The sequence below is a fragment of the Lissotriton vulgaris genome, chromosome 5, assembly GCF_964263255.1.
Source record: "Lissotriton vulgaris chromosome 5, aLisVul1.2, whole genome shotgun sequence".
Lineage (NCBI taxonomy): Eukaryota > Metazoa > Chordata > Amphibia > Caudata > Salamandridae > Lissotriton > Lissotriton vulgaris.
This window is the reverse complement of record NC_141693.1, coordinates 219,542,291-219,567,126: the sequence shown is the minus strand read 5'-3', so window position 1 is coordinate 219,567,126 and position 24,836 is coordinate 219,542,291. Positions and strand designations below refer to the sequence as shown.

At 49.2% G+C, this 24,836-nt stretch overlaps 1 protein-coding gene across 1 annotated transcript in view; it reads right to left on the bottom strand.

Annotated features, from left to right (window-relative positions):
• Nucleotides 1-24,836, bottom strand: part of PRPF4 (pre-mRNA splicing tri-snRNP complex factor PRPF4) — a 206,047-nt gene that overhangs the window by 115,227 nt on the left and 65,984 nt on the right. The window contains exon 3 of the mRNA XM_086921206.1: nt 15,863-16,049. Within this exon, the coding sequence (XP_086777332.1) occupies nt 15,863-16,049 (187 nt within the window). The remainder of the gene's footprint in view (nt 1-15,862; nt 16,050-24,836) is intronic.

Sequence of the window (24,836 nt, the reverse complement as noted above, 5' to 3'; positions counted from 1 at the left end):
TTCTTGGTCGGATCATCATTTAATTAAATTTGATATAGATGACATAACTTACAGGAAACCCACTGCCTATCCTGGTACTTATTCCAGTAACTGGAATCGTGTTAATCTCGATAGTTTGTGACTCGCTGGCACTGTCTCTACCTGATCACAGTGAGAGTTTAGATGATTTGGAAGAGACAATGACAGACTGACTAAGAGATGCCAGTAATAGCATGCTGCTAGGCATACAGCAAAATCGTTTCGTCGACATGAAGCATCAAAATGGTACACAGAAGATTTAAAGAAAGCTAAACTTTAGTTACACCAGTCTGAGCATAAATGGCAGAAAATATATACATCTGACAAAAGGGATAGCTTTGTTCTGCGGTTAAAGGCCTACAAGAAACTAATCTTGTAGGCCAGATCTAGTTACTTTTCAATAAAAAATTGAAATCTAAAAACAAAACCAAAGAAACATTTGATTTGGTTACTGAACTTTCCAATCTGAATCACTCAAATGCTCCGGTGGTCCCACTCAGAAATTGTGTGACGATCTGAACTCTTTCTTCATCGATAAAATACTTATAATTAAAGATAGTATTCCTCTCAGCTCCCTAACCAGTACCATTCCCTTGGAAGACATGAACTCTACAAAATGTATGGGTTTTTCAGCAATTACCAAAGATTGCTTTCTGAAGTTGATGACTAAGGTCAAATCTGGATCCCCTAAGGATATTTGCCTCTCTCAGATCCCAAAACAATTATCACACTTTCCTGATCCAGCGATCTCACTGCTCAACTTATCCTTAAGTCAGGGCACTGACCCTCATGTTTTTAAGGAGGCATAGTCATCCCATTTAAAACAAGCATTTGCAATGCAATAGGTCTCGCAGTTGTGAGAGTTTGAGCTGTTGGCATTGTAAAAGGCAATGCCTTTTATTTACGTTTTGGTTTTTAAAACATAAATAAAAGGCATTGTAATTTACAATGCCAATAGCTTAAACTCTCGCAAATGCAAGACCAATTGCATTGCAAATGCTTGTTTTCTATTGGAATGTGTTGCTGTATGAGTGGGTGGCCATGTGTAGTGCTAAACTTACTAATGCTCCTTTTTGTCAGTAGTAATTTTACACTTGTAAATTTGACTCCACTTTCGAGTAATGTTACACTTGGATTTTCTGAAAAGCCTAAAGTTGCAAAGTTATACATTGGACTTGTCACTGATTGAAGCCCTTATTGTGCGGTTATTGGCACACTGGACTGCTGACCTATTTTTGTTTATGACGGTTTATTTTTTCGTCATCCATGTTATGAGTGTTCAAGTTTTCTTTGCTGCTAGAGAAATACAATAAAGAAGTTAACTTATAAGGAAGCCTCAAGTCTTGCAATGCTTTTCGGAGTGAGCTTAAGAACTATAATGAAGTGAAGTTATGTCTATAAGTTCCACAATTTTGCAAAGCAAAAACAATACCCAAGTCTTATATTTTCAGGGTGTTCAGTGTCAACTTAGAACGAATTACATATCGAACAAAGGAATCTCTTTACACCATGTTGTGTTCAAAATGCATGAAAACCCCAGTATTAGCACATTCTTCTGATAAAATGTACGCTTTGGATTGAATGATGTGTGTGAATTTTTAATACATGTGGAACATTTCCACAATCTTAAAATGTGCTAAGTATTTGTAAAATGTTATTATATTTTGTATTTTGTTGCATGTATTCACTTTAAGTTATTTTTTTTATCAACGCATACACCTGTATGGCATACTTTTGCGGCAAGTTTACACTACATAAAAAACAAAAAAGTTAAGTACCATAACAAAACATGCCATCTTATTATAGGACAGAGTGGGTAATTAAATATGAACAGTTTCATGAGTTCTAAGTAGTTTTGCATATTGTTCTGATCGTGTGTTCACACAAACAGACCTGCTGTAGTCACGGGCTTTTCAGTCACCAGTCCCGCCTGGAACTTGCCAAGCTTTCCTTTAGAAGAAGCCGGCGGGCGATGCGCGCCATGAGGTGTGAACCTTTTACCCTGCAACGCTTCAAAAAAGCCTTCACATGTTTCTCACTCTGCTCCTAGCAGTACGCATGGAGCATAATTATCTAGCACGTCAAGATGACAAAAAATGCCTAGTTATTTATGGATGTGACCATTTGCATTAAGCAAATTCAGCAGCCGTCACGCGGGCTGTTGATTCACTGACAGTTTAAGTGACAATCCGCCTTTACTTGGCGCCTGATTTGCACTTGAAGAGGTTGCGCTGACCTTGAGTGCTACCTCTGAGGGAGCTGCGCGGGGCAGGGAGGGCCGCCTAATTACACCCTCTAAAAGCCATTCTGTGCGAGCCTGCGCAGCTCCCTATGGATCGGCTGCCGCCCTTGCATTGTTCCCGCTCATAAGGGAAGCCATTTAGCAGCTGGCACGGGAACCTCCTTCTGGGTGGGTCCATCTCACGCTTCCCCCTGTCGTAGGACTGCATTCCATCAGCTTTCACGGTGCTGTAGTTGAATTCTAATGGAATGTCTTAGTAACAAAACCCTGATGCCACCCGTGTAGTATGCTGAACAATTCCAGGCGCAATTCTGTATTTTTAGGTGTTCCCTGTTGCTTATAAACAGCACCCCTGGAATTATGTGATTTTCCGGCAATTACGTTTTCCGCATAATTATGTATTCTAACACCTGTCTCCCATCTGCAGACTATTTTGCAAATTTCAAGAAAAAATAGTTTTCTTTCGTAAACGGATCAAAACTTACTAGAACAAGCACCAAATTGTGTGACGTGTAGAGGCGCTCCCTTTCCAAAGGTGAATTATTAGTCACCTATAAGGTGCTAATTGCTGTATAAAAGTGTTAACCTGGCACGAATCTTGCGCCCCAACAGTATTTATCTAGTTAAAAATAGAAGACAAACTGGAACTAGCATTGACTGGCACAGGACGGAAGAAAGGAAAGAGGGGTTTCCTATAGAAAACGAGCCGCCCAGTTTACGCCGAAGAAGCAGTTTTGCCGGCGGGGGCGAAACCAGGAAGTCAGGCATCCTTGCCCGTAACATGGGCGTGGCCTGTGACGCGGCCAGAAGAGGCCGGTGATGCTCGTTGTTGCGGGGCTCCCATCATGGAGGGAGAGCCCCGCGGTAGAGCGAAAATCCAGAGAAGTGCCCAGCGTGTGGAGATGCGCCGGAAAAGAGCACAGTGAGTGGAGGGGGGGGGGGGGTGGGGGGGGGGGGAAGAGATCTGTGTGTGCGCGCGTGTGTGCGCGTGAGCCCCGTGAGTGGTGGGGGAGGGGGGTGCGTGCATGCGTGTGTGTGCCTGCCTGCCTGTGTGTATGCCTGGGGGGGGGGGGTGAGTGTGTGCCCGTGGGAATGTGTGCGCGCATGCGTGACTTTGCCTGTGTGTGATTGCGAGAGCATGTGAATGGCAGGCAGGGGATGTGCACGGCAACGTGCGCGCCCTCGAGGGCAAATCGGAGACAGCAGAGGCTCGTGCATGTACACTGTCTCACATTCCCCCGAACACGCCAACAAAAGTTGTCGAGCAGACAAAGCATGCTTCGCATGCTTTTTAGGTCTGCTCGACCTAAAAAGAAAGCTGGTGAAAATTCCTCTGACCTGAAGAACTACCATCTTATTTTCTCACTCCCCTATTTAGCCGAGATATTGGAGGTACATATTGCCCAACATCTCTTCTCTTTCTTAGAAGCCTCCTCTTTCCTTGATCCTCACTGCGCGGGCTTCGTTATTATCATTTTATTTTTTGCTAGAGGGAGTTAGTGTGGGCGGAACTGGAGTCTCAGGGGGAGGAGTGGTGGCACACTCTAAGTTTGCATGCAGGTTTGGCCAGCAGTCTTGGCCTGGCCAAACAGTCATGCACATTTTGCATGTTCCCCAACAGGCTGTAATACACAGCCTGGTGGGGAACATACACAGGCTCCCAGTCCCCATCTGAGTGCCGAACCACTGCGCTCAGAACAATCACCGCGCTGCATTGCAGCTTAGGGGAGTGATTGGCTTAGGGGAGCCTGCCCCCCACACCTCCCTCTCTACAGAAACGGATATACTTTCTGTGGTTGATGATATGAGAGAGGAAGCGGATAAAGGATTGGCCCAGCCATTAGTTCTTTGGGACTTAACGGCGGTCTTTGACACTGTAGATCATGATATTCAAATCGGGTGCGTCAAGGCCACAGGTCTGCAGAGGTCAGCATTAGACTGGATGAAATCCCTTCTCTTAGACCGCTGCAAATCAGTCCATCTTGCCCTTTCTTGCTCATCTAATGTCAGTCCTAATTGTGGAGCACCACAGGTCTCTTCTCTGTCCCCCACATTTATTTAATTTTTATTTACACTCACTGGTACGTACCCTACAGAAGGGTGAAAATATACAACTACGCCGATGACATGCAGTTGATCTTCAACAGAGATGACAAGATGGAATCCATAGTTTCCTTCCATAGCACTATGTTATACATCTGCGATTGGATGAGCCGTCATCAGTAGAAGCTGAATTCTAACAAAACTGAAATTGGGTTGATCAAAAATAAACTGCATAACTGGAACCCTTCTTTCTCGTCACTGGAGATGGATAAGCCTCCTAACCCTAAAAACGAGGTCAAAGGTTGAAGGATCCTTGTTGATGAAGACCTCTCTATGAAGCCTCAGATAGGCTCAGTGACATCATCTTGTTTCTTGCAGCTCCAGCAAATTAAAAACAATTTGGAAATTCTTCACCCCGAGGCTATCATTTAGGTCAGAACTGCCCTGCTTATGTCCTGTACGATTATGCTAATTCTCTATATCTGAAACTTCAAAAGGGACTGACTCACTGGTTTAAAATCAGGTGGCTAGGCTGGTGCGGCCGCAGCCTAGATACTGCCACATCAAACCTCTGATGGCAAAATTACACTGGCTTCCAGTCGCTCGAAGGACCCTTTTAGCATGCGCTGCTCTTGGAGAGGGCCTCTTGGAATCACTCCAGACTTTCGGGAAACATGTGCGTGTGGCTTAATATTTTCCACACATTCTATTAGCCTTTGCGTGTGGCTTTCAAAAATGAAAGGTCGCAATTGGCCAAAGGCGTGAGCATGTCCCACCCCTTCTTAAAATGTTCACCCCCATGGCCTTTTGCTCTCGGGAGCGAGCAGTGGCAGGCAGGCTGGCAGCTGCATTCCTCCTGGGTCACGTGCTTTTGCTTGTTTTGTTCTGATGTTGATCGCTCATGGCTGACTTTTAGAGATATCCCGTGAGCTGTGGCTCCAACATGTGAAAGTCTTTTCAGCTGACGCTGCCTTTATGAACGAGAACTGTCTGGAAACAATTACCCAACCATGCGACTGGCGACGGGTGTAGATTAGAACATTTCACGTAAGTTAGAAAAACATTAAATCGTTTTCATTGTGCCCAGTTGTAACTTTGTTAGACAATAGTAACGTCCATGTATCATATTAAAACAAAATGTGTAGCATTTATTTTATTTTCATTTTTATTGCATTTATCAAGCACTGATCCGCTGCTACTGTGTAGTAATATTAAGGTTGCGGAGTTTTGCTTTTGCATCGTTCTGGGTTACAAGGATTAATTGGCAATTTAACAAGGCATGTAATTTGGCATGGGGGAACAGGACAGGAGGCCCACAATATATGCTTTTTTTTGCCTCCGCTTGCGAGCCGTCCTACACCACCTCCCACCTGTTGCAGCCTTTAATTCTCTTACTTGTCCGCAGTGGCGAAGCCCGGGGGCACATAATGCCCTAAACTGATTACCCCCACCCCCCAAGCACACAACCGTAGTTTAGACCATTGTGTACTCTGTTGGCTCGCAGCTGCAACATGCAGGCTTTTCACCCAGCCTATTTCAAGGACTTTAATTGTAGTCCAATTCCACAATGGCTGCATGAACCGGTTTAGCTTTCCCAATCCGTTTTACATCCCCAGGCCCTCGCTTGATCCATCCTCCACCTGTGTCCATCCCTCTTCCCCTTCCCTCCCTAGTCACTGCTTGTTTTGCCACATTCATAAGGTTTTTTTTTTTTAGCATTATGCGCGACGGTGGATTTATTTTCGGGCCACATTCAAATTTGCTTTGTAATATAAATCTAATTGTGTTTACAGTGGCTTTTACCAGTCACTATTGTTTAATCTGGTAATAACACATCTTCTTTGAAAGGCCGTAGGGCATTGTGGGGTAGGTGTGATGGGCTTCAAAGCGTCTGGTTGTCTTGTCTGCCACCCCACGCTGACTCAATCCAGTTTCCAGTGGAGGCCCGGGCCCTCAGGTGGATGGGTTAGCCTGCCACACAGCTCTCTGACGCCACAAGTTAAAGTGCTGGTGCTTGTGGCTTCTAAATTGACCCCTTCCCGCTAATCGCTCGCAGGACAGCCCTCAGCTTGGCTCAGTCCATGGCTTTTTCCTGGGCTGCACCGCAAGACAGGCTGCCTTGTCTTCAGCATCACATTGCTGCAGGTACGTTTGATGTGTCTGCACATGTGTTTGAGTTGTCCGGAGCTGCTTTACAGACGATTGCCAGCCCTCTGGTTATGGTGTAGCCGGAGCCTGTTGGTAGTCTCCAGAACTATGTGACCCACTGCTATAATTGAAGACTTGGGAGCACACTGACAGTTCTGGGTGTTAGTTTAAAGCATGTTACGAGCGCACAAAGACTTTATAGTGCAGGCTCAATTGTCTTCAAATACTTACATAGGTTGTCAGCCGCTGCATCTTTGGTACCCATTTTGTCAACGTTACAAAGCTGAGACAATATAACCTCTTGAGTTCCAGAGCATTTTGGTAAGAGCTGTCCTGATTGAGACATGAAACGTGAGAATGGTATTGGGGCATCTGAATGAACTATAGAAAGCATTATAGTAGCAGGACGTTGATCAAAGCATGCATGCCTGTCTCTAATGATGCGGTCAGGATTGCTGCATTGGTATCACATATATCGACAGTTGTGTTTCTCTGTGCAGTGTGATCGATGCAGGGGAGTGGCTGGACAGTGTCAGGCTTCTGTGGGTATTGATACAGATCAGCTTAGTGTGTGTAGAACTGGGCTGTGTTTAGGGTATCTGACCCGACACATAATAGATTGTGTAGTTTTAAGATTTTAAGATGTATGCATGGTGCAATGTGTGGGTGTAAGTGCTGGAATGACATTGAGTGTTGAAGGATGATGCTATATGTTGGGTATAGGATTTGCACAGTTTGGGCATTGTTGGCTAAGATTATACACGCTCCCAACACAGTGCACAACTGCTCAGTGGTTCGGTATTGTGGTGCGCCAGCAGAGATGGTTGCAGCATGAAGATCTTAGTAAAGTGCTGCATGTAAGAAATGGGATTCTTGGGCAGAGTACCAGGATCGAAAGTTCAGGATAATGCTACGCTTTGGTTGAGCCCCACTCGCAGACCAGTGTGCCTACGATGTTTTATAAAGAGTAGACTGTGTTTATACTCCATCAGGCATCAGTCACCTGAGTTATCAGACACAGAACATATGAATCTGGATTGTCGGTTAAACCAGATGACTACATGAACGACGCTACGCACACTATTGCAGATATACTCTTCCGGTATCTTTTGAAATTTAAACGCCTTCCCAAAATATTGTTAAGGGGATTTGATAGGCAATTCTTTAAATAAAAACTAAGTGGGCTCAATTGATAAACGACAGGTCCATATACCTTGGACTATTATAAACTGAATATGCCCTGAAGAAGTACAGTAACGGACAAAACGCCTAGGCTTTTTCATTGATAAGAAAATTGAATAAAGACTAAGTTTTAAACTTCAAGAGCCTGTGACTGACTTCACTTTGGGAAAATGGACATGGATCTTCAAATTTGTACATAATGATGCATAATGTTTGATATTTAATAACACACTTAAAATTGGATTTATCAGAAGTGTGCAGAGCCATCTTTTGTGCATTTTATTGGAAGAGAGTGGGATATTTCTTTCTCCAACTCTTCATGGGACATAGGGGAATGTGTCTCAGGCTATCAGCACCTTCGTCTTTGTTGCTCAGGACCTATAGGGGACTTTAGCTCAGTGCGGGAATTTGTGCTTGGATCCCTTCCTCTTTGGTTGTGTAATGCTAAGCTTTGGTTGAGCCCCACTGGCAGACCAGTGTGCCTACGATGTTTTATAAAGAGTAGACTGTGTTTATACTCCATCAGGCATCAGTCACCTGAGTTAGACATTAGACACAGTACATATGAACCTGGATTGTCGGTTAAAAAAATTACATTAAGGGGATGCAGAATATTATTTCTTTCCTAAAGTCTATAAGAGTATTCAGTCATGGACTTTATAGAGGAGCCTCTTGCCTCGTCTGAGGTGGAGGTGAGAGGTGCCAATTTTAAGATCCAAGTGTTTGACGGTTCAGGAGTTTATTCGGTCCAGTATCGTGAACGTATACCCGCCAGGGTCAAGCCAAGCGTTCAAGACTTGCCTGCAATTAGGAAGATGATGTAGTTTGGCATCCCAGACATGTATTAAATTAAACTTTCTCGAAGACGGACATGAAAGCTGTTTCATGCTCAACCAACAATAACAAGGTCCCTGCATATTAGGTGGTGAGTTCGTGTTCTTGGCTGCAAGTCGGTTGGTCTTTGCAAGTAGAGATGTCTAGGTATGTTTTTTTTTTCTTCATATTTGAATTTTTTGTTTTTGTTTCCTTCCTCATGTGTATGTATGTACTTCATGGCTAAACACTTAAAAGGTCCTAAAGGCGAGACCTATTGGCTATGCCAATGCGTGTGAAAACTAGGTGCATTTTCTTCAAATCTCGACATGGCAAATTTCCAACTTTTGGGACCTCTAGAATCCGGAATTGCATTCATAATCGTAATTTTAGTTCAGCCCAACAAAATCTATTACACATCCCTATATTTAACAGGAGGAGATTGAGTGGAAGACAGTTTGCTTTGATGGCTCCAAATGTATGGAATTCACACCCCCAAACTTCAGAGCCACAACTTCCTATGCGAGGTTCATACCACTATTAAAAACCTGTCTCTTCAGACAGGCTTTTAGTTAAACTTTGGGTCTCTTTTGCCTCTGTGCTTCAGCGCCATGAAACCTTTTTGTGTACGCGCGCTCTATGAATTCGGTATAACATAACAAAATGTAATACAGCATCATCAAACACCATCCCTTAATTTAAAGAAGACAATGTCTTTGGATATGTCAGTACAAATCTAGGTATACATCAAAACAATGCCATTCTCAATAGGCCTACAGTGGTCCAGGCAAGAGAGTCTTGAATGTAGCAAAGACTTTCTCTGGAGTTATTCGAGAACAGCGCATCAACAGCGAACATTTCATAGTGCACATTTTGTAATGTGTGATGAAAGGAGACATAAAAGCACTCAAACACACACACACACACACACACATAATGGCTGCGTTTACATTCAAGGTGGAGGTTAGCCCTAGTTCGGGCTTAGTTTAGTCAAGCAAAGGAACATACAGTTTTGCAAGTTGCAGTGTATATGCAGCGTTCATAACAAATGCCACACATCCATACTAATATGATAAAGAGAGAGCCCAAACCTTTGAGGCGGGTAATCTCAGGAACCACAGCACCAATCACAGCACCCAATACAGCGTTGGAAAGGGCAGTTGCAGCAGAAGGACATAGGCTATGCAGACGCCCATCATATACATTTAAAAGGTAAAAGAACCATGCCAGCAAAGTAGTCCCTTGTGGGCGTGTCTTTTTTGTGCTGTGGGCGTGACAAACGCTGGGTTGAGTGTGGTATGTTCCGCCCTTCATCCCATGTCTCATATCGTGTGCTAATCCCACCCTGTTCCCTTTAAATACCCCTGCAACCCTTAATCATAACCCACCCTTACTCCTTAAAATACCACAACACCCTTAAACACTAACCCATCTCAACCCTATAAATATACCCTGTACCCCAAAACCCAAACCTATCCCTAAACCCTAAAAATACCCCTGTACCCCAAAACCCAAACCTACCCCTGAACCCTAAAAATACCCCTGTACCCCAAAACCCAAACCTAGCCCTGAACCCTAAAAATACCACTGTACCCCAAAAACCAAACCTAACCCTAAAATACCCCTGTACCCCAAAACCCAAACCTAGCCCTGAACCCTTAAAATACCCCTGTACCCCAAAACCCAAACTTAGCCCTGAACCCTTAAAATACCCCTGTACCCCAAAACCCAAACCTAGCCCTGAACCCTTAAAATACCCCTTTACCCCAAAACCCAAACCTACCCCTGAACCCTAAAAATACCCCTATACCCCAAAACCCAAACCTAGCCCTGAACCCTAAAAATACCCCTGTACCCCAAAACCCATACCTATCAAACCCTAAAACGACCCCTGCACCCCATAACCCAAAACTATATCTGAACACTTAAAGTACCCAAACACCCCAAAACATATACCCCTATACCCATACTTACCTTATCCAAACATTTTAAAACAAGCATTTACAATGCAAAGGTTTCGCCTTCTGAAAAGTTTGAGCTATTGGCATTGTAAATGACAAAGTTTGTATTTATGTGTTGGTTTTGAAAACAGATAAATAAATGGAATTGTCATTTACAATGCCAATAGTTTAATCTCTGTCAAATGCCATACAAAAACACACAGACCCACACACACACACAGACCCACACACACCAACAGAGCCCCCCACACACACACACACAGAGCCACACACACACACACACACAGAGCCACACACACACCCACCCAGAGCCACACACACCCACCCAGAGCCACACACACCCACCCAGAGCCACACACACCCACCCAGAGCCACACACACCCACCCAGAGCCATAAGGAGGTAAGTCACTCGGTATGTCTGCCTCGGTCCCTTCCCCCTTTTGTCCTGGAGACTGCTACTGGCGAAGACTTTTCAGGGTCCGTGCAACCCCCGGCTCTGCCCCCCGCCCTCCTCCTGTGTATGCTGATTCTTGCGAGTGCAGAGGTTCCCTCCCAGCTCGCAGCAACTTCAAACCCACACCCCCGCCCCCTGCCTTCCCCACGCCGATCACTTACTGGGCGAAGTTTCCACCTGTGGAACATGGCAACACGTTTCTTGGCACTTGGAAGGGGAGCTGGATGTTCTTGAAGAACATAAAACTGAGTTGTGTGAGAGTCAATGAAAGCTACGCCTGTGCACTCTGCACCCACTCCAGCCCCCCCCCTTTAGATTCCCTATTGTTTTCCGAGCATTTGGCTGCACGGTGTCCCTCAAGGCAGGAAGTCCGCGAGGTGAAACGGCCGACAGAAATATTCACTGATTAGCCCTGATTTTAGCATTACATTTTCCCATTCTTCTGGGCACTAATTTTGATACATTTTGGATTTATTTCAAGAGCCTGCTAGCCATCTGCAGGCTACACGCGGGGCACTTAGTGGGAAGCAGCCAGACCACAGCACCGGGAGCCCCCGGCACCTCGTGGGAAGGAGAGCGCCCCTCTTGCTGGCCAATGTGCCGGCCTGTCACTGCTGCAGGTCACCCGGCAGGCACTTTCCGGCACAGGGGGAAGTGCCGCCCGGGCTAAGGCAGAGACGCTCGTGGAGGAGCCCTGTGCAGCATCTGAGCGTTGTACCCTTGCCCCACTCACCCAGGAGGGGAGCTCCCACAGCCGCCGGCCTCCCAGAAGCTGATGCAACAATGGAATCAACTTGATTCTGCGCAGCCTTTTTTTGTGACCAAGGAAAGAGAGACGCGACATCACACCATTCAACCACCCAGAGGAGAGAATGCGAGTACAATTAAAAAATAAAAATAGCTAGAAGGAAAAAATAAAACACAGCTTCTCTAGTGGTGCCTCAAAAAAAATTATATATTTATTTAGGTAAACCAAATCTAGGTAGCGTGGTACCAAGAATCGGCACGTGTTTTAACCCTCAATCGCCTGCCTCTAGTTGTGCGCAGCTTTCCGCCAATAGGTAGTCAAACCATGCAAGTACATGGAGAACAGAGACGGTGCCAAGCACCCATTGCAACAGACGTGCACGTGACGTCAAGCTCACAACAGGAGAGCACGAGCCATCCAAGGCCTTGGAGTCCACAGGTGACCTTTTACAGGACGACTGTGTAGACGCCGCCGATAACGCAATCTGGATCAAAGCAATGGATTTCAAAATGCAATCTGTGAGTCAGGCCAAAGGAGCACCTTATGACAAGCACTCGCGGTATCGAGAAATATTAAGATAGAGACAGCCAAATATAGGTCTTCGTTTCCAAAACTCTGCAACTGTGCCCCATTTTAAATTTTAAACCTCACCTACCTGCAATGTAAAACGCTCCTGTCGTTGGCAGAATTCCTGACAAAGAGTTCTTTAATTGTGCAATAAATGCACATAAAATGTATTCAAACCACCACCTGCAGAAGTCTGAGGTGCACTATTATAAAAAAAAAAAACAACAACAATAAACCAACTATTGTTATAAATCATCGGTTTGTGCAGGGGTTTCTCCTCGCACCCGACACTGAGGGAAGCCTGTTTTACCGGAATCTCGGCACTGCCCTTAAACCGGTATCGCGCACAGGGAACAGGGTGCTGCCCTCAAGGAGCAGAGGGACCGAAATCGGAGCCGAAGAGCGCGCGCCTTCGGACCACCCCACGGAAGAGCCGACACCGCCCGCCCTGCCCCGGAGCAGAGAAGCGAGGATCCGGAAGGAAGCTCGCACCTGTGCTGAGCCAACAATGACACAGATCACCATCACCCAGCTCGCACTTTCGGGCAGTTCGCATGTGGGGGCACAGAGCCCGGCATCCGTTTGACATCCAGCATCATACGGTCACGGGGCCAAAAGGAACTGTTCTAAAGAGCCTGGCAGCTCACATCTTTGCCCAGCACCATCTCTGGGGCGTAGGATCACCCTGCCAGCGGACACCCAATTGATGCATCACCCCAGCAGATGGACCATGTCACAGCATGACACCTAGACTGGGCTTTAAGTGGGCCAAGTCCTGCCGGTGCTCAACACGGGCAGTTCTAAGAAGCAGGTGCTGAGGCGGGTCACTTTCGGGCTCTCCATTATAACCTCACCCTCGGGGTGGGAAAACAAATCTTAACTTGGCACCAATACCACCTTTCATATATCTTTAAAGGGTCTCGTTACAGTTATTTCAGTCTCATTTCAGAACTGAAGCATTTTAACTTTTTATATAAAATGCCATTGTTGCTGCTTAATCATCTTATGCAACAACCATTGATCAAGCCAGTAGCCCTGGCTCGATGCAGGTGGCATGTTACTTGTGTTATAGATCTGGATGCAAAGACAGAATCAGCAACATACCAGTCGGGGGCACATAACGCTAAGTAGAGATTTCTAATTTAGTATTTTAAGCCACGCTCTTAATTATATTGGCCACGCCCCTCAGAGACCGCCAGTTTTTGTCATCCCACTTAAAGCCTGACCTAGGCCATTGCTAGCAGGGAAGCTCCAACAAGAGTGAGTAGAGAAACCACATCTTATCATGGCACCAGGCCAAGCATGTGTAAAACATAATACTTCCGGCTAAGCAATCTCGAGATTCTGGGGCGGAATAATTTTACATTGTTTATTGAGCTGATAAGGTAAATGTGGTGTATTAACATGCAAGTAAAGCACTAACCAGTACAAAAAAATGCAACGTGAAACAATATACCCGTTCCTGCTGTATATTAAATGCACGTGGTTGCAATAAGTGATACAATAAAGACACATTGTGACAAGCTTTTCTTCAAAGCACTGAACCGGGGTAGCTGCAAGAATTCATTTCCCAGTCTGAATTTCAACTAAACTAAAAGGTTAACTGCACAGCAGTATCGGGACTGCATTTGATGATGTTTCTTCTAAGAACTGCCTGATAAGCCTTAACCGGAATGCGCCCAGATTATAGGTATTTCCGAGAACAAATGAAAAATTAGGATATACTTAAGGAAGCATCCTTGTTTTGAATGATTAAATCTTAGGCACGTCCTGAACCAGCTTAAAGTGTCTGTCCACACAACTTCAATGGCCTACAGTGAATATATGAACGCCAGCGAGAAGGAATCCATAGCAGAGAGTTTACGGCTACCAAGCACCAACACGCAATTTATAATACGGTTTGGTCATCACACTGCCTTCGCTCAAATAAAGTAAATGTGCGTGACTGACGTGTTTCAAGGTCAGGTGCTGAAGCTTCAGGAGGTACAGACACAAGAGCAGTAATGGCTTCGCACGGTCCTTAGCTGCAGCGTCTCAGCAACAGGAAGAATCGCCCTATGTCGATACAGTTCAGGTGTGCGGGTAACTTACTTCAAGATCAGGGTGCCCTGGCATAGTTACCAATAACGAGCAGGAGTGGCCCCCTCCGGCACGCAAAGCACACGCCCCCCTACTCCTATGCCCTCCTTATACTCACCTGTATCGCAGCCTTCCCGAGCGTAGTTGTACCAGGAGTTGCTCCTTCACACTGCCTGAGATGGGTGTGTCAGACGGGACAAAGTGCAGGGCAGGTCACTAACACAAACGACAGACTACTCAAATGAACATGCAAGAGAAAATGCCCACTCTTTGAATGAAGCGCGCGCAAACGTATTGATGTCACGTCCATCTTGGGATGGGTATAAGTTTATTTTATTTATTTATGCGATTTTATATAGCGCGAACTTTACCCGAAGGTGTCAGAGCGCTTTACGTAAGAACCAGTTGAAAAACATAAGGACTTAGGATTACATGCGTTACAAAGAGGAAACAAACAGAAATAACAAGCCTTCGCAGCACAGATTTATTGAATATAGGACAAGTCAGGTCCCGGCCCGGCAGCCAATCACAGCGCGGCCCGGGGAATGACGTCACGGGGTGTCCCGGGCCGGCAGCCAATCACAGCGCGGCCCGGGACACAAGGCAAAAAGGGGCGGGGCTTTAAAAAAGACCCAGAAACGCCCACGAATCGCGTCAAGGCGGGCCCTGAACTCAGTGACGCTCCTCTCCTCCAATGGCTGGCCAGCATTTACGAGGCCAGCCAATGAAGAAGAGGGGCGTGTTCAGGCCCCTATACTACTAACAAAAGATTTCGGCTCCGCCCACTGCTTAGCAGTGGGACGGTAGCCGAAACCTAAAAACATGCTTTTACCATTCATGCATTTACAACGAATTTCGTTGTAAATGTATGCGTGGTAAAAGCATATAAAATGTAATGCCATGCGTTATAATGGCATTGCGGAGTCGTGGTACTTTCGTAATGAAAGTATGCGGAGTGATGGTATGCGGAAAGAAAGTTGCGGAATAATGGGTGTTTATCCTCCCCCGGTAAGTACATTGGTGGCACAGCGGCCCACATCTCCAGCAACATACTCATATTTTTTCACCACCCATTTGAAAAATGCACAGGTCTCTCTCATTGATGGCCAGCACCGACATACACTTTTAGACACACCTCCTGCCACAAGCTGGGGAGCTACGTTCAAATCTCGGCATCAGCTCAACATCCTGTGATTCCAGGCAAATCGCTTTGTCTCCCCGCGCCTACCACAAATGAATGTGTTCTTCTGTAATGTAAATTGTGTTCATGCCATGTTGTCGAGTTCGCGCTATATAATATTGCAAGGAAAAATAAAGTAGGGAAACTCGAGTTCACACACTACTGAACGCGCACTCTTAAGTGCATCAGCAGTGCACTGTGAATCGGAGCGTTTCACAGGCCTGTCACAGATAAGAAATGCTATCAAAACGAAATCCTACAAAACAATATACTACTGGCGGCAGCAATTCATACCCGGACAACATCGGGATGGGCTGATAGTTTTTAATAAAGCAGAATCCTCTCCAACCATGTTGAGAATCGTTACTTTGAATAAACGCAATAGGAGATGGCATGCACTTCCTTTTCTGCCCAGGCTTCACCCACCTCTCTCTTCTTTCTGCTGGGCCCTCACCAAACAGCGTGATTGGCTCCCCTAGAGCACGCAGGCACGCCTTCACCTCAGAATCATCTGTGGAAACATTGATTTGTCGTGCACGTTTCCTGCGCTCAAATTCAGCAAGGATTTCTGCTTGGCGCTCACTCCGATGCTCCTCGAGATCAAAAGACTCACCTATAGGAGGTGGACAAAGGAAACAGTGAAGATTTTGCAACACAAAGAGGAGCAACAGCCAGAAATATAGCACAAAAATATTTCGAGCTACTGTGATTTTATGAAATATGTATTCCTGAGTTTTTATGAGAAGCAGCTGGCAGTAACAGACATCCACTGGCAATCGTTGTAAAACAGTTGTGTCTTTTTAAGACTGTAGTTTTTCTTAATATTTTCTACTATGGCAACAGTGGCACTAGCCAAAATAAGCATTGGCATAGCCAATGTGTCTCGCCTTTGGGATCTTATAAGTGTTTTTGCCAGAGCTATTGGCTTTGCCAATGTCTTTTAGCTGTGTTGTAGAACAGTGTGGCTGCTGTGCAGCATGTTGAAAAGTTATAATAAAAATGTGTTCTAAGCATTTCTGTTACCTTATATATAACCCAGAAGACATTATGTACAACTGAACAACCCTATTAAAAAAATAATTAACATAAAAAATATATCTGGCTGTGTTCTGGGGCCTTATGCCCATGGCATCCCACCCGAACGATATTTGAGAGACATTCATGACCTGGTTTAGCAAAAAAGACATGGTAACGCCAGACACTTTCGCATCAGCCATAGACACATAATCACTAACTCAAACCCATTAGTCGACCTGTTATACACCTCCATCTGCACGAAACCTTTGCAGGTGCTGTACATCCAAATGTGTCACACTTGTGCTCCAAAAGATAACGATGTATGCTTGTTTATGATCATTTAATGCCCGAAAAGGTTCATACGGTCTTAGAGATTATCCCAAAACATTGTAATTATGTTAAGTTCCAATCCTCGTAAAAAGGCTCAAGGGGTTATTCGCTGACTGCAAAGAGTTGCGTGTTACATCCACAGCCTAAATATGAATCTTTGCACGTTTCAACTCAATAATTAATTCTTCCAGAATTGATCACATACGTGACACTGAGTTCGTTGGGAGAAATAAACATATTCAGTTGCACAAACACTTCTTAGTTTGGTTTGTGATGTGATTATTATTAGGGTAATCACGCCATAAATTAACATATCAGACGTACAAAAGCAGCTGCAGAAAGTAAGCTCCTGTCTTTCAACGTAGCTCTTCGGCAGCTTTTAAAGCAAAAAAACAAGCATTTGCAATGCAATTGTCTCGCATTAGGAAAGTTTGAGCTATTGGTATTGTAAATCACACATTTTTAGGGCTCGCCTGCTGATGCGCTTCTGCGCATCGCTGGCGAAGCTCTATTACGGCTTATCCAGTGTTGAACCACCACTGGCGATTCCACTGGCGATTCCTTCAAGTGCATGTGCTTTTTAGGTCATTGCGCAAGCGTAAGCCCTAAAAAGCGCGTGCACAATGCCACCAGCCGCCTGCCTGCCTGCCTCGCATTACCAGATCAAAGGCAGCCCAGCCCCCCTCCCACAAGCTTCTCAGCGTGTGCTCTGCCTCAGGCCAGCATTTCTCCTCCCCTCGGGCAAACAGATAGCCGCAATAACACCCTCCCTGCTCAGCTTTTTTCTCAATTTCTCCCCGTCTACACTTCCCATTAGGAGCCCTTCCTCCCCCCAGATAATCTATCTCCATAAGAGATAAGCAGCTCTTCCACCATCTCAAACCCGTATTAGTGCACGATTAATGAACCAACAGCGCCACAAAGACACCATTTGTTAAAGCAATGGACCTAGCGGCTCCTCACTATGCATGTTTTTACTTAGAAAATCAGCACAATGCAGCAGTGTGACATCAAGCCAGGTTCATCGACATCACTGCAAAAGTAAAGTTTTTATTCCCCATTTCCTCTTCAAGAAAGTGACTGCGCATCAGCCTCTACGGATCAGAAAGCGGAGCCCCTCCACTGACCGGGCTGCGAGTCAAATGGCCATGTTTCACAAATTATGGTTTTCGTGGTCTTATTCTGGAGTAGCCCTGTTGGCAAGAGAGGAAAGAGCAAAGATCTGACAGTCAGCCCTCCTCTGCTTCATAGTATGCCGCGCCACTATAGTAAGTTGAACAAGGGATATTATTTGACAGAAAGAGGAAACCTGCATCTATTCACGGAAATACATTGAGCAGTCTACATTTTTATTTTTTAAAGCTACATACAATGCACCATAACTATTCTAGGTCTACAAATGGAAATACATAACAAGCAACATTTTTATTTATTTTTTAAGAGGTGCATACTTAAAAAAAATGATTACAAAAATTAAACATCAACTAGTAATTAAAAAACCTAGCAATTAAGATATGCCACGTCAAATAATAACTTTTGTCGCCAATTAATTATCAGTGTCTGGAATGGATATGGTCACACCCTCACTCACCCTCAACCCCTCACCCTCACTCACCCTCAACCCCTCATCCTCACCCTCACTCACCCTCAACACCTCACCCTCAACCCCTCCCTCACGCTCACCCACCCTCACCCTCACTCACCCTCAACACCTCGCCCTCACTCACCCTCAACCCCTCACCCTCACTCACCCTCAACCCCTCACCCTCACTCACCCTCAACCCCTCACCCTCACTCACCCTCAACCCCTCACCCTCACTCACCCTCACCCTCACTCACCCTCAACCCCTCACCCTCACTCACCCTCACCCTCACTCACCCTCAACCACTCACCCTCACTCACCCTCACTCACCCTCACCCTCACTCACCCTCAACCCCTCACCCTCAACCCCTCACCCTCACTCACCCTCAACCCCTCACTCACCCTCACTCTCACTCATCCTCACTCACCCTCAACCCCTCACCCTCACTCACCCTCACCCACCCTCAACCCCTCACCCTAACTCACCCTCACCCTCACTCACCCTCAACCCCTCACCCTCACTCACCCTCACTCACCCTCAACCCCTCACCCTCACTCACCCCCTCACCCTCACCCTCACTCACCCTCACTCACACTCACCCTCACCCTCACTCACCCTCACTCACCCTCACCCTCACTCACCCTCACCCTCACTCACCCTCACTCACCCTCAACCTCACTCACCCTCACCCACCCTCAACCCCTCACCCTCACCCTCACTCACCCTCAACCCCTCACCCTCACTCACCCTCAACCCCTCACCCTCACTCACCCTCACCCTCACTCAACCTCAACCCCTCACCCTCAATACCTCACCCTCACTCACCCTCACTCACCCTCAACCCCTCAGCCTCACTCACCCTCAACCCCTCACCCTCACCCCCTCACCCACACCCTCACTCACCCTCACTCGCCCTCACTCGCCCTCACTCACCCTCACCCTCACTCACCCTCAACCTCACTCACCCTCACCCACCCTCAACCCCTCATCCTCACTCACCCTCACTCACCCTCAACCCCTCACCCTCACTCACCCTCAACCCCTCACCCTCAACCCCTCACTCACCCTCACTCTCACTCATCCTCTATCACCCTCAACCCCTCACCCTCACTCACCCTCAAACCCTCACCCTCACTCACCCTCAACCCCTCACCCTCACTCACCCTCAGCCCCTCAACCCCTCACTCACCCTCAGCCCCTCAACCCCTCACCCTCACCCTCACTCACCCTCAACCCCTCACCCTCACTCACCCTCACTCACACTCACTCTCACTCACCCTCACCCTCACTCACCCTCACTCGCCCTCAACACCTCACCCTCACTCACCCTCAACCCCTCACCCTCACCCTCACTCACCCTCACTCACCCTCACCCTCACTCACCCTCACTCACCCTCACTCACCCTAAACCCCTCACCCTCACTCACCCTCAACACCTCACCCTCACTCACCCTCAAACTCAACATACATACATACATACATACATACCCTCACTCACCCTCGCTCACCCTCAACCACTCACCCTCAACCCCTCACCCACCCTCACTCACCCTCAACACCTCACCCTCACTCACCCGCACTCACCCTCACCCTCACCCTCACTCACCCTCAACCACTCACCCTCACTCACCCTCACCCTCACTCACCCTCACTCACCCTCAACCCCTCACCCTCACTCACCCTCAACCCCTCACCCTCACCCTCCCTCAACCCCTCACTCACCCTCACTCTCACTCATCCTCACTCACCCTCAACCCCTCACCCTCACTCACCCTCACCCACCCTCAACCCCTCACCCTCACTCACCCTCACCCACCCTCAACCCCTCACCCTAACTCACCCTCACTCACCCTCAACTCCTCACCCTCACTCACCCTCAACCCCTCACCCTCACCCTCACTCACACTCACCCTCACCCTCACTCACCCTCACCCACCCTCACTCACCCTCACCCTCACTCACCCTCACCCTCACTCACCCTCAACCTCACTCACCCTCACCCACCCTCAACCCCTCATCCTCACTCACCCTCACCCTCACTCACTCTCAACCCCTCACCCTCAACCCCTCACCCTCACCCTCACTCAACCTCAACCCCTCACCCTCAATACCTCACCCTCACTCACCCTCAACCCCTCACCCTCACCCTCACTCAACCTCAACCCCTCACCCTCAATACCTCACCCACCCTCAACCCCTCACCCTCACTCACCCTCAACCCCTCACCCACACCATCACTCACCCTCACTCACCCTCACTCACCCTCACTCGCCCTCACTCGCCCTCACACGCCCTCACTCACCCTCACCCTCACCCTCACTCACCCTCACCCTCACTCACCCTCACCCTCACTCACCCTCACCCTCACTCACCCTCACCCTCAACCCCTCACCCTCACTCACCCTCAACCCCTCACCCTCAACCCCTCACTCACCCTCACTCTCACTCATCCTCTATCACCCTCAACCCCTCACCCTCACTCACCCTCAAACCCTCACCCTCACTCACCCTCAACCCCTCACCCTCACTCACCCTCAGCCCCTCAACCCCTCACTCACCCTCAGCCCCTCAACCCCTCACCCTCACCCTCACTCACCCTCAACCCCTCACCCTCACTCACCCTCACTCACACTCACTCTCACTCACCCTCACCCTCACTCACCCTCACTCGCCCTCAACACCTCACCCTCACTCACCCTCAACCCCTCACCCTCACCCTCACTCACCCTCACTCACCCTCACCCTCACTCACCCTCACTCACCCTCACTCACCCTAAACCCCTCACCCTCACTCACCCTCAACACCTCACCCTCACTCACCCTCACTCACCCTCAAACTCAACATACATACATACATACATACATACCCTCACTCACCCTCGCTCACCCTCAACCACTCACCCTCAACCCCTCACCCACCCTCACTCACCCTCAACACCTCACCCTCACTCACCCGCACTCACCCTCACCCTCACCCTCACTCACCCTCAACCACTCACCCTCACTCACCCTCACCCTCACTCACCCTCACTCACCCTCAACCCCTCACCCTCACTCACCCTCAACCCCTCACCCTCACCCTCCCTCAACCCCTCACTCACCCTCACTCTCACTCATCCTCACTCACCCTCAACCCCTCACCCTCACTCACCCTCACCCACCCTCAACCCCTCACCCTCACTCACCCTCACCCACCCTCAACCCCTCACCCTCACTCACCCTCACCCACTCTCAACCCCTCACCCTAACTCACCCTCACTCACCCTCAACTCCTCACCCTCACTCACCCTCACTCACCCTCAACCCCTCACCCTCACCCTCACTCACACTCACCCTCACCCTCACTCACCCTCACCCACCCTCACTCACCCTCACCCTCACTCACCCTCACCCTCACCCACCCTCAACCCCTCATCCTCACTCACCCTCACCCTCACTCACTCTCAACCCCTCACCCTCAACCCCTCACCCTCACCCTCACTCAACCTCAACCCCTCACCCTCAATACCTCACCCTCACTCACCCTCAACCCCTCACCCTCACCCTCACTCAACCTCAACCCCTCACCCTCAATACCTCACCCACCCTCAACCCCTCACCCTCACTCACCCTCAACCCCTCACCCACACCATCACTCACCCTCACTCACCCTCACTCACCCTCACTCGCCCTCACTCGCCCTCACACGCCCTCACTCACCCTCACCCTCACCCTCACTCACCCTCACCCTCACTCACCCTCACCCTCACTCACCCTCACCCTCACTCACCCTCACCCTCACTCACCCTCACCCTCACTCACCCTCACCCTCACTCACCTTCAACCTCACTCACCTTCAACCTCACTCACCCTCACCCACACTCAAACCCTCATCCTCACTCACCCTCACCCTCACTCACCCTCAACCCTCACCCTCACTCACCCTCAACCCCTCACCCTCACTCACCCTCACCCTCACTCACCCTCACCCTCACTCACCCTCAACCCCTCACCCTCAATCCCTCACCCTCAGTCACCCTCACCCTCACTCACCCTCAACCCCTCACCCTCACTCACCCTCAACCCCCTCACCCTCACTCACCCTCAACCACACCATCACTCACCCTCACTCACCCTCACTCGCCCTCACTCACCCTCACTCACCCTCACTCACCCTCAACACCTCACCCTCAACCCCTCACTCACCCTCAACCCCTCACTCACCCTCACTCTAACTCACCCTCACTCACCCTCAACACCTCACCCTCACCCTCAACACCTCACCCTCACTCACCCTCACCCACCCTCAACTCCTCACCCTAACTCACCCTCACCCTCACTCACTCACCCTCACTCACTCACCCTAACTCACCCTCACCCTCCCTCAATCCCTCACCCTCACTCACCCTCAACCCCTCACTCACCCTCAACCCCTCATCCTCACTCACCCTCACTCACACTCGCCCTCACTCACCCTCACCCTCACCCTCACTCACCCTCACCCACCCTCAACCTCACTCACCCTCAACCTCACTCACCCTCAACCTCACTCACCCTCACCCACCCTCAACCCCTCATCCTCACTCACCCTCATCCTCACTCACCCTCAACCCCTCACTCAACCTTAACCCCTCACCCTCACTCACCCTCAACCCCTCACCCTCACTCACCCTCAACCCCTCACTCACCCTCAACCCCTCATCCTCACCCTCACTCACCCTCACTCACATTCACCCTCACTCACCCTCACCCTCACTCACCCTCACTCACCCTCACTCACCCTCACTCACCCTCACTCACCCTCAACCTCACTCACCCTCACCCACCCTCAACCCCTCATCCTCACTCGCCCTCACCCTCACTCACCCTCAACCCCTCACCCTCACTCACCCTCAACCACTCACCCTCACTCACTCAACCCCTCACCCTCAATACCTCACCCTCACTCACCCTCACCCTCACTCACCCTCAACCCCTCAGCCTCACTCACCCTCAACCCCTCACCCTCACTCACCCTCAACCCCTCACCCACACCATCACTCACCCTCACTCACCCTCACACGCCCTCACTCACCCTCACCCTCACTCACCCTCACCCTCACTCACTCACCCTCACTCACCCTCACTCACCCTCACCCACCCTCAACCCCTCACCCTCACTCACCCTCACCCTCACCCTCACCCCCACCCCCACCCTCACTCACCCTCAACCCCTCACCCTCAGTCACCCTCACCCTCACTCACCCTCAACCCCTCACCCTCACTCACCCTCAACCCCCTCACCCTCACTCACCCTCAACCCCCTCACCCTCACTCACCCTCAACCCCTCACCCACACCTTCACTCACCCTCACTCACCCTCACTCGCCCTCACTCACCCTCACTCACCCTCACCCTCACTCACCCTCAACACCTCACCCTCACTCACCCTCAATGCCTCACCCTCACTCACCCTCAACACTTCACCCTCAACCCCTCACTCACCCTCACTCTAACTCACCCTCACTCACCCTCAACACCTCACCCTCACCCTCACTCACCCTCACCCACCCTCAACCCCTCACCCTAACTCACCCTCACTCACCCTCAACCCCTCACCCTCACTCACCCTCAACCCCTCACCCTCACTCACCCTCAACCCCTCATCCTCACCCTCACTCACCCTCACTCACACTCACCCTCACTCACCCTCACTCACCCTCACCCTCACTCACCCTCACCCACCCTCAACCTCACTCACCCTCAACCTCACTCACCCTCACCCACCCTCAACCCCTCATCCTCACTCACCCTCATCCTCACTCACCCTCAACCCCTCACCCTCACTCACCCTCAACCCCTCACCCTCACTCACCCTCACCCTCAACCCCTCACCCTCACTCAACCCCTCACCCTCACTCACCCTCAACCCCTCATCCTCACTCACCCTCATCCTCACTCACCCTCAACACCTCACCCTCACTCACCCTCACTCACTCTCAACCCCTCACCCTCACTCACCCTCAACCCCTCACCCTCACTCACCCTCAACCCCTCATCCTCCCTCACCCTCAACCCCTCACCCTCACTCACCCTCACCCTCAACCCCTCACCCTCACTCAACCCCTCACCCTCACTCACCCTCAACCCCTCATCCTCACTCACCCTCACTCACATTCACCCTCACCCTCACTCACCCTCACTCACCCTCACTCACCCTCACCCACCCTCACTCACCCTCAACCCCTCATCCTCACTCACCCTCATCCTCACTCACCCTCATCCTCACTCACCCTCAACCCCTCACCCTCACTCACCCTCAACACCTCACCCTCACCCTCACTCACCCTCACCCTCACTCACCCTCACCCTCAACCCCTCACCCTCAACCCCTCACCCTCAATCCCTCACCCTCACTCACCCTCACTCACCCTCAACCCCTCACCCTCACTCACCCTCAACCCCGCACCCTCACCATCACTCACCCTCACTCGCCCTCACTCGCCCTCAC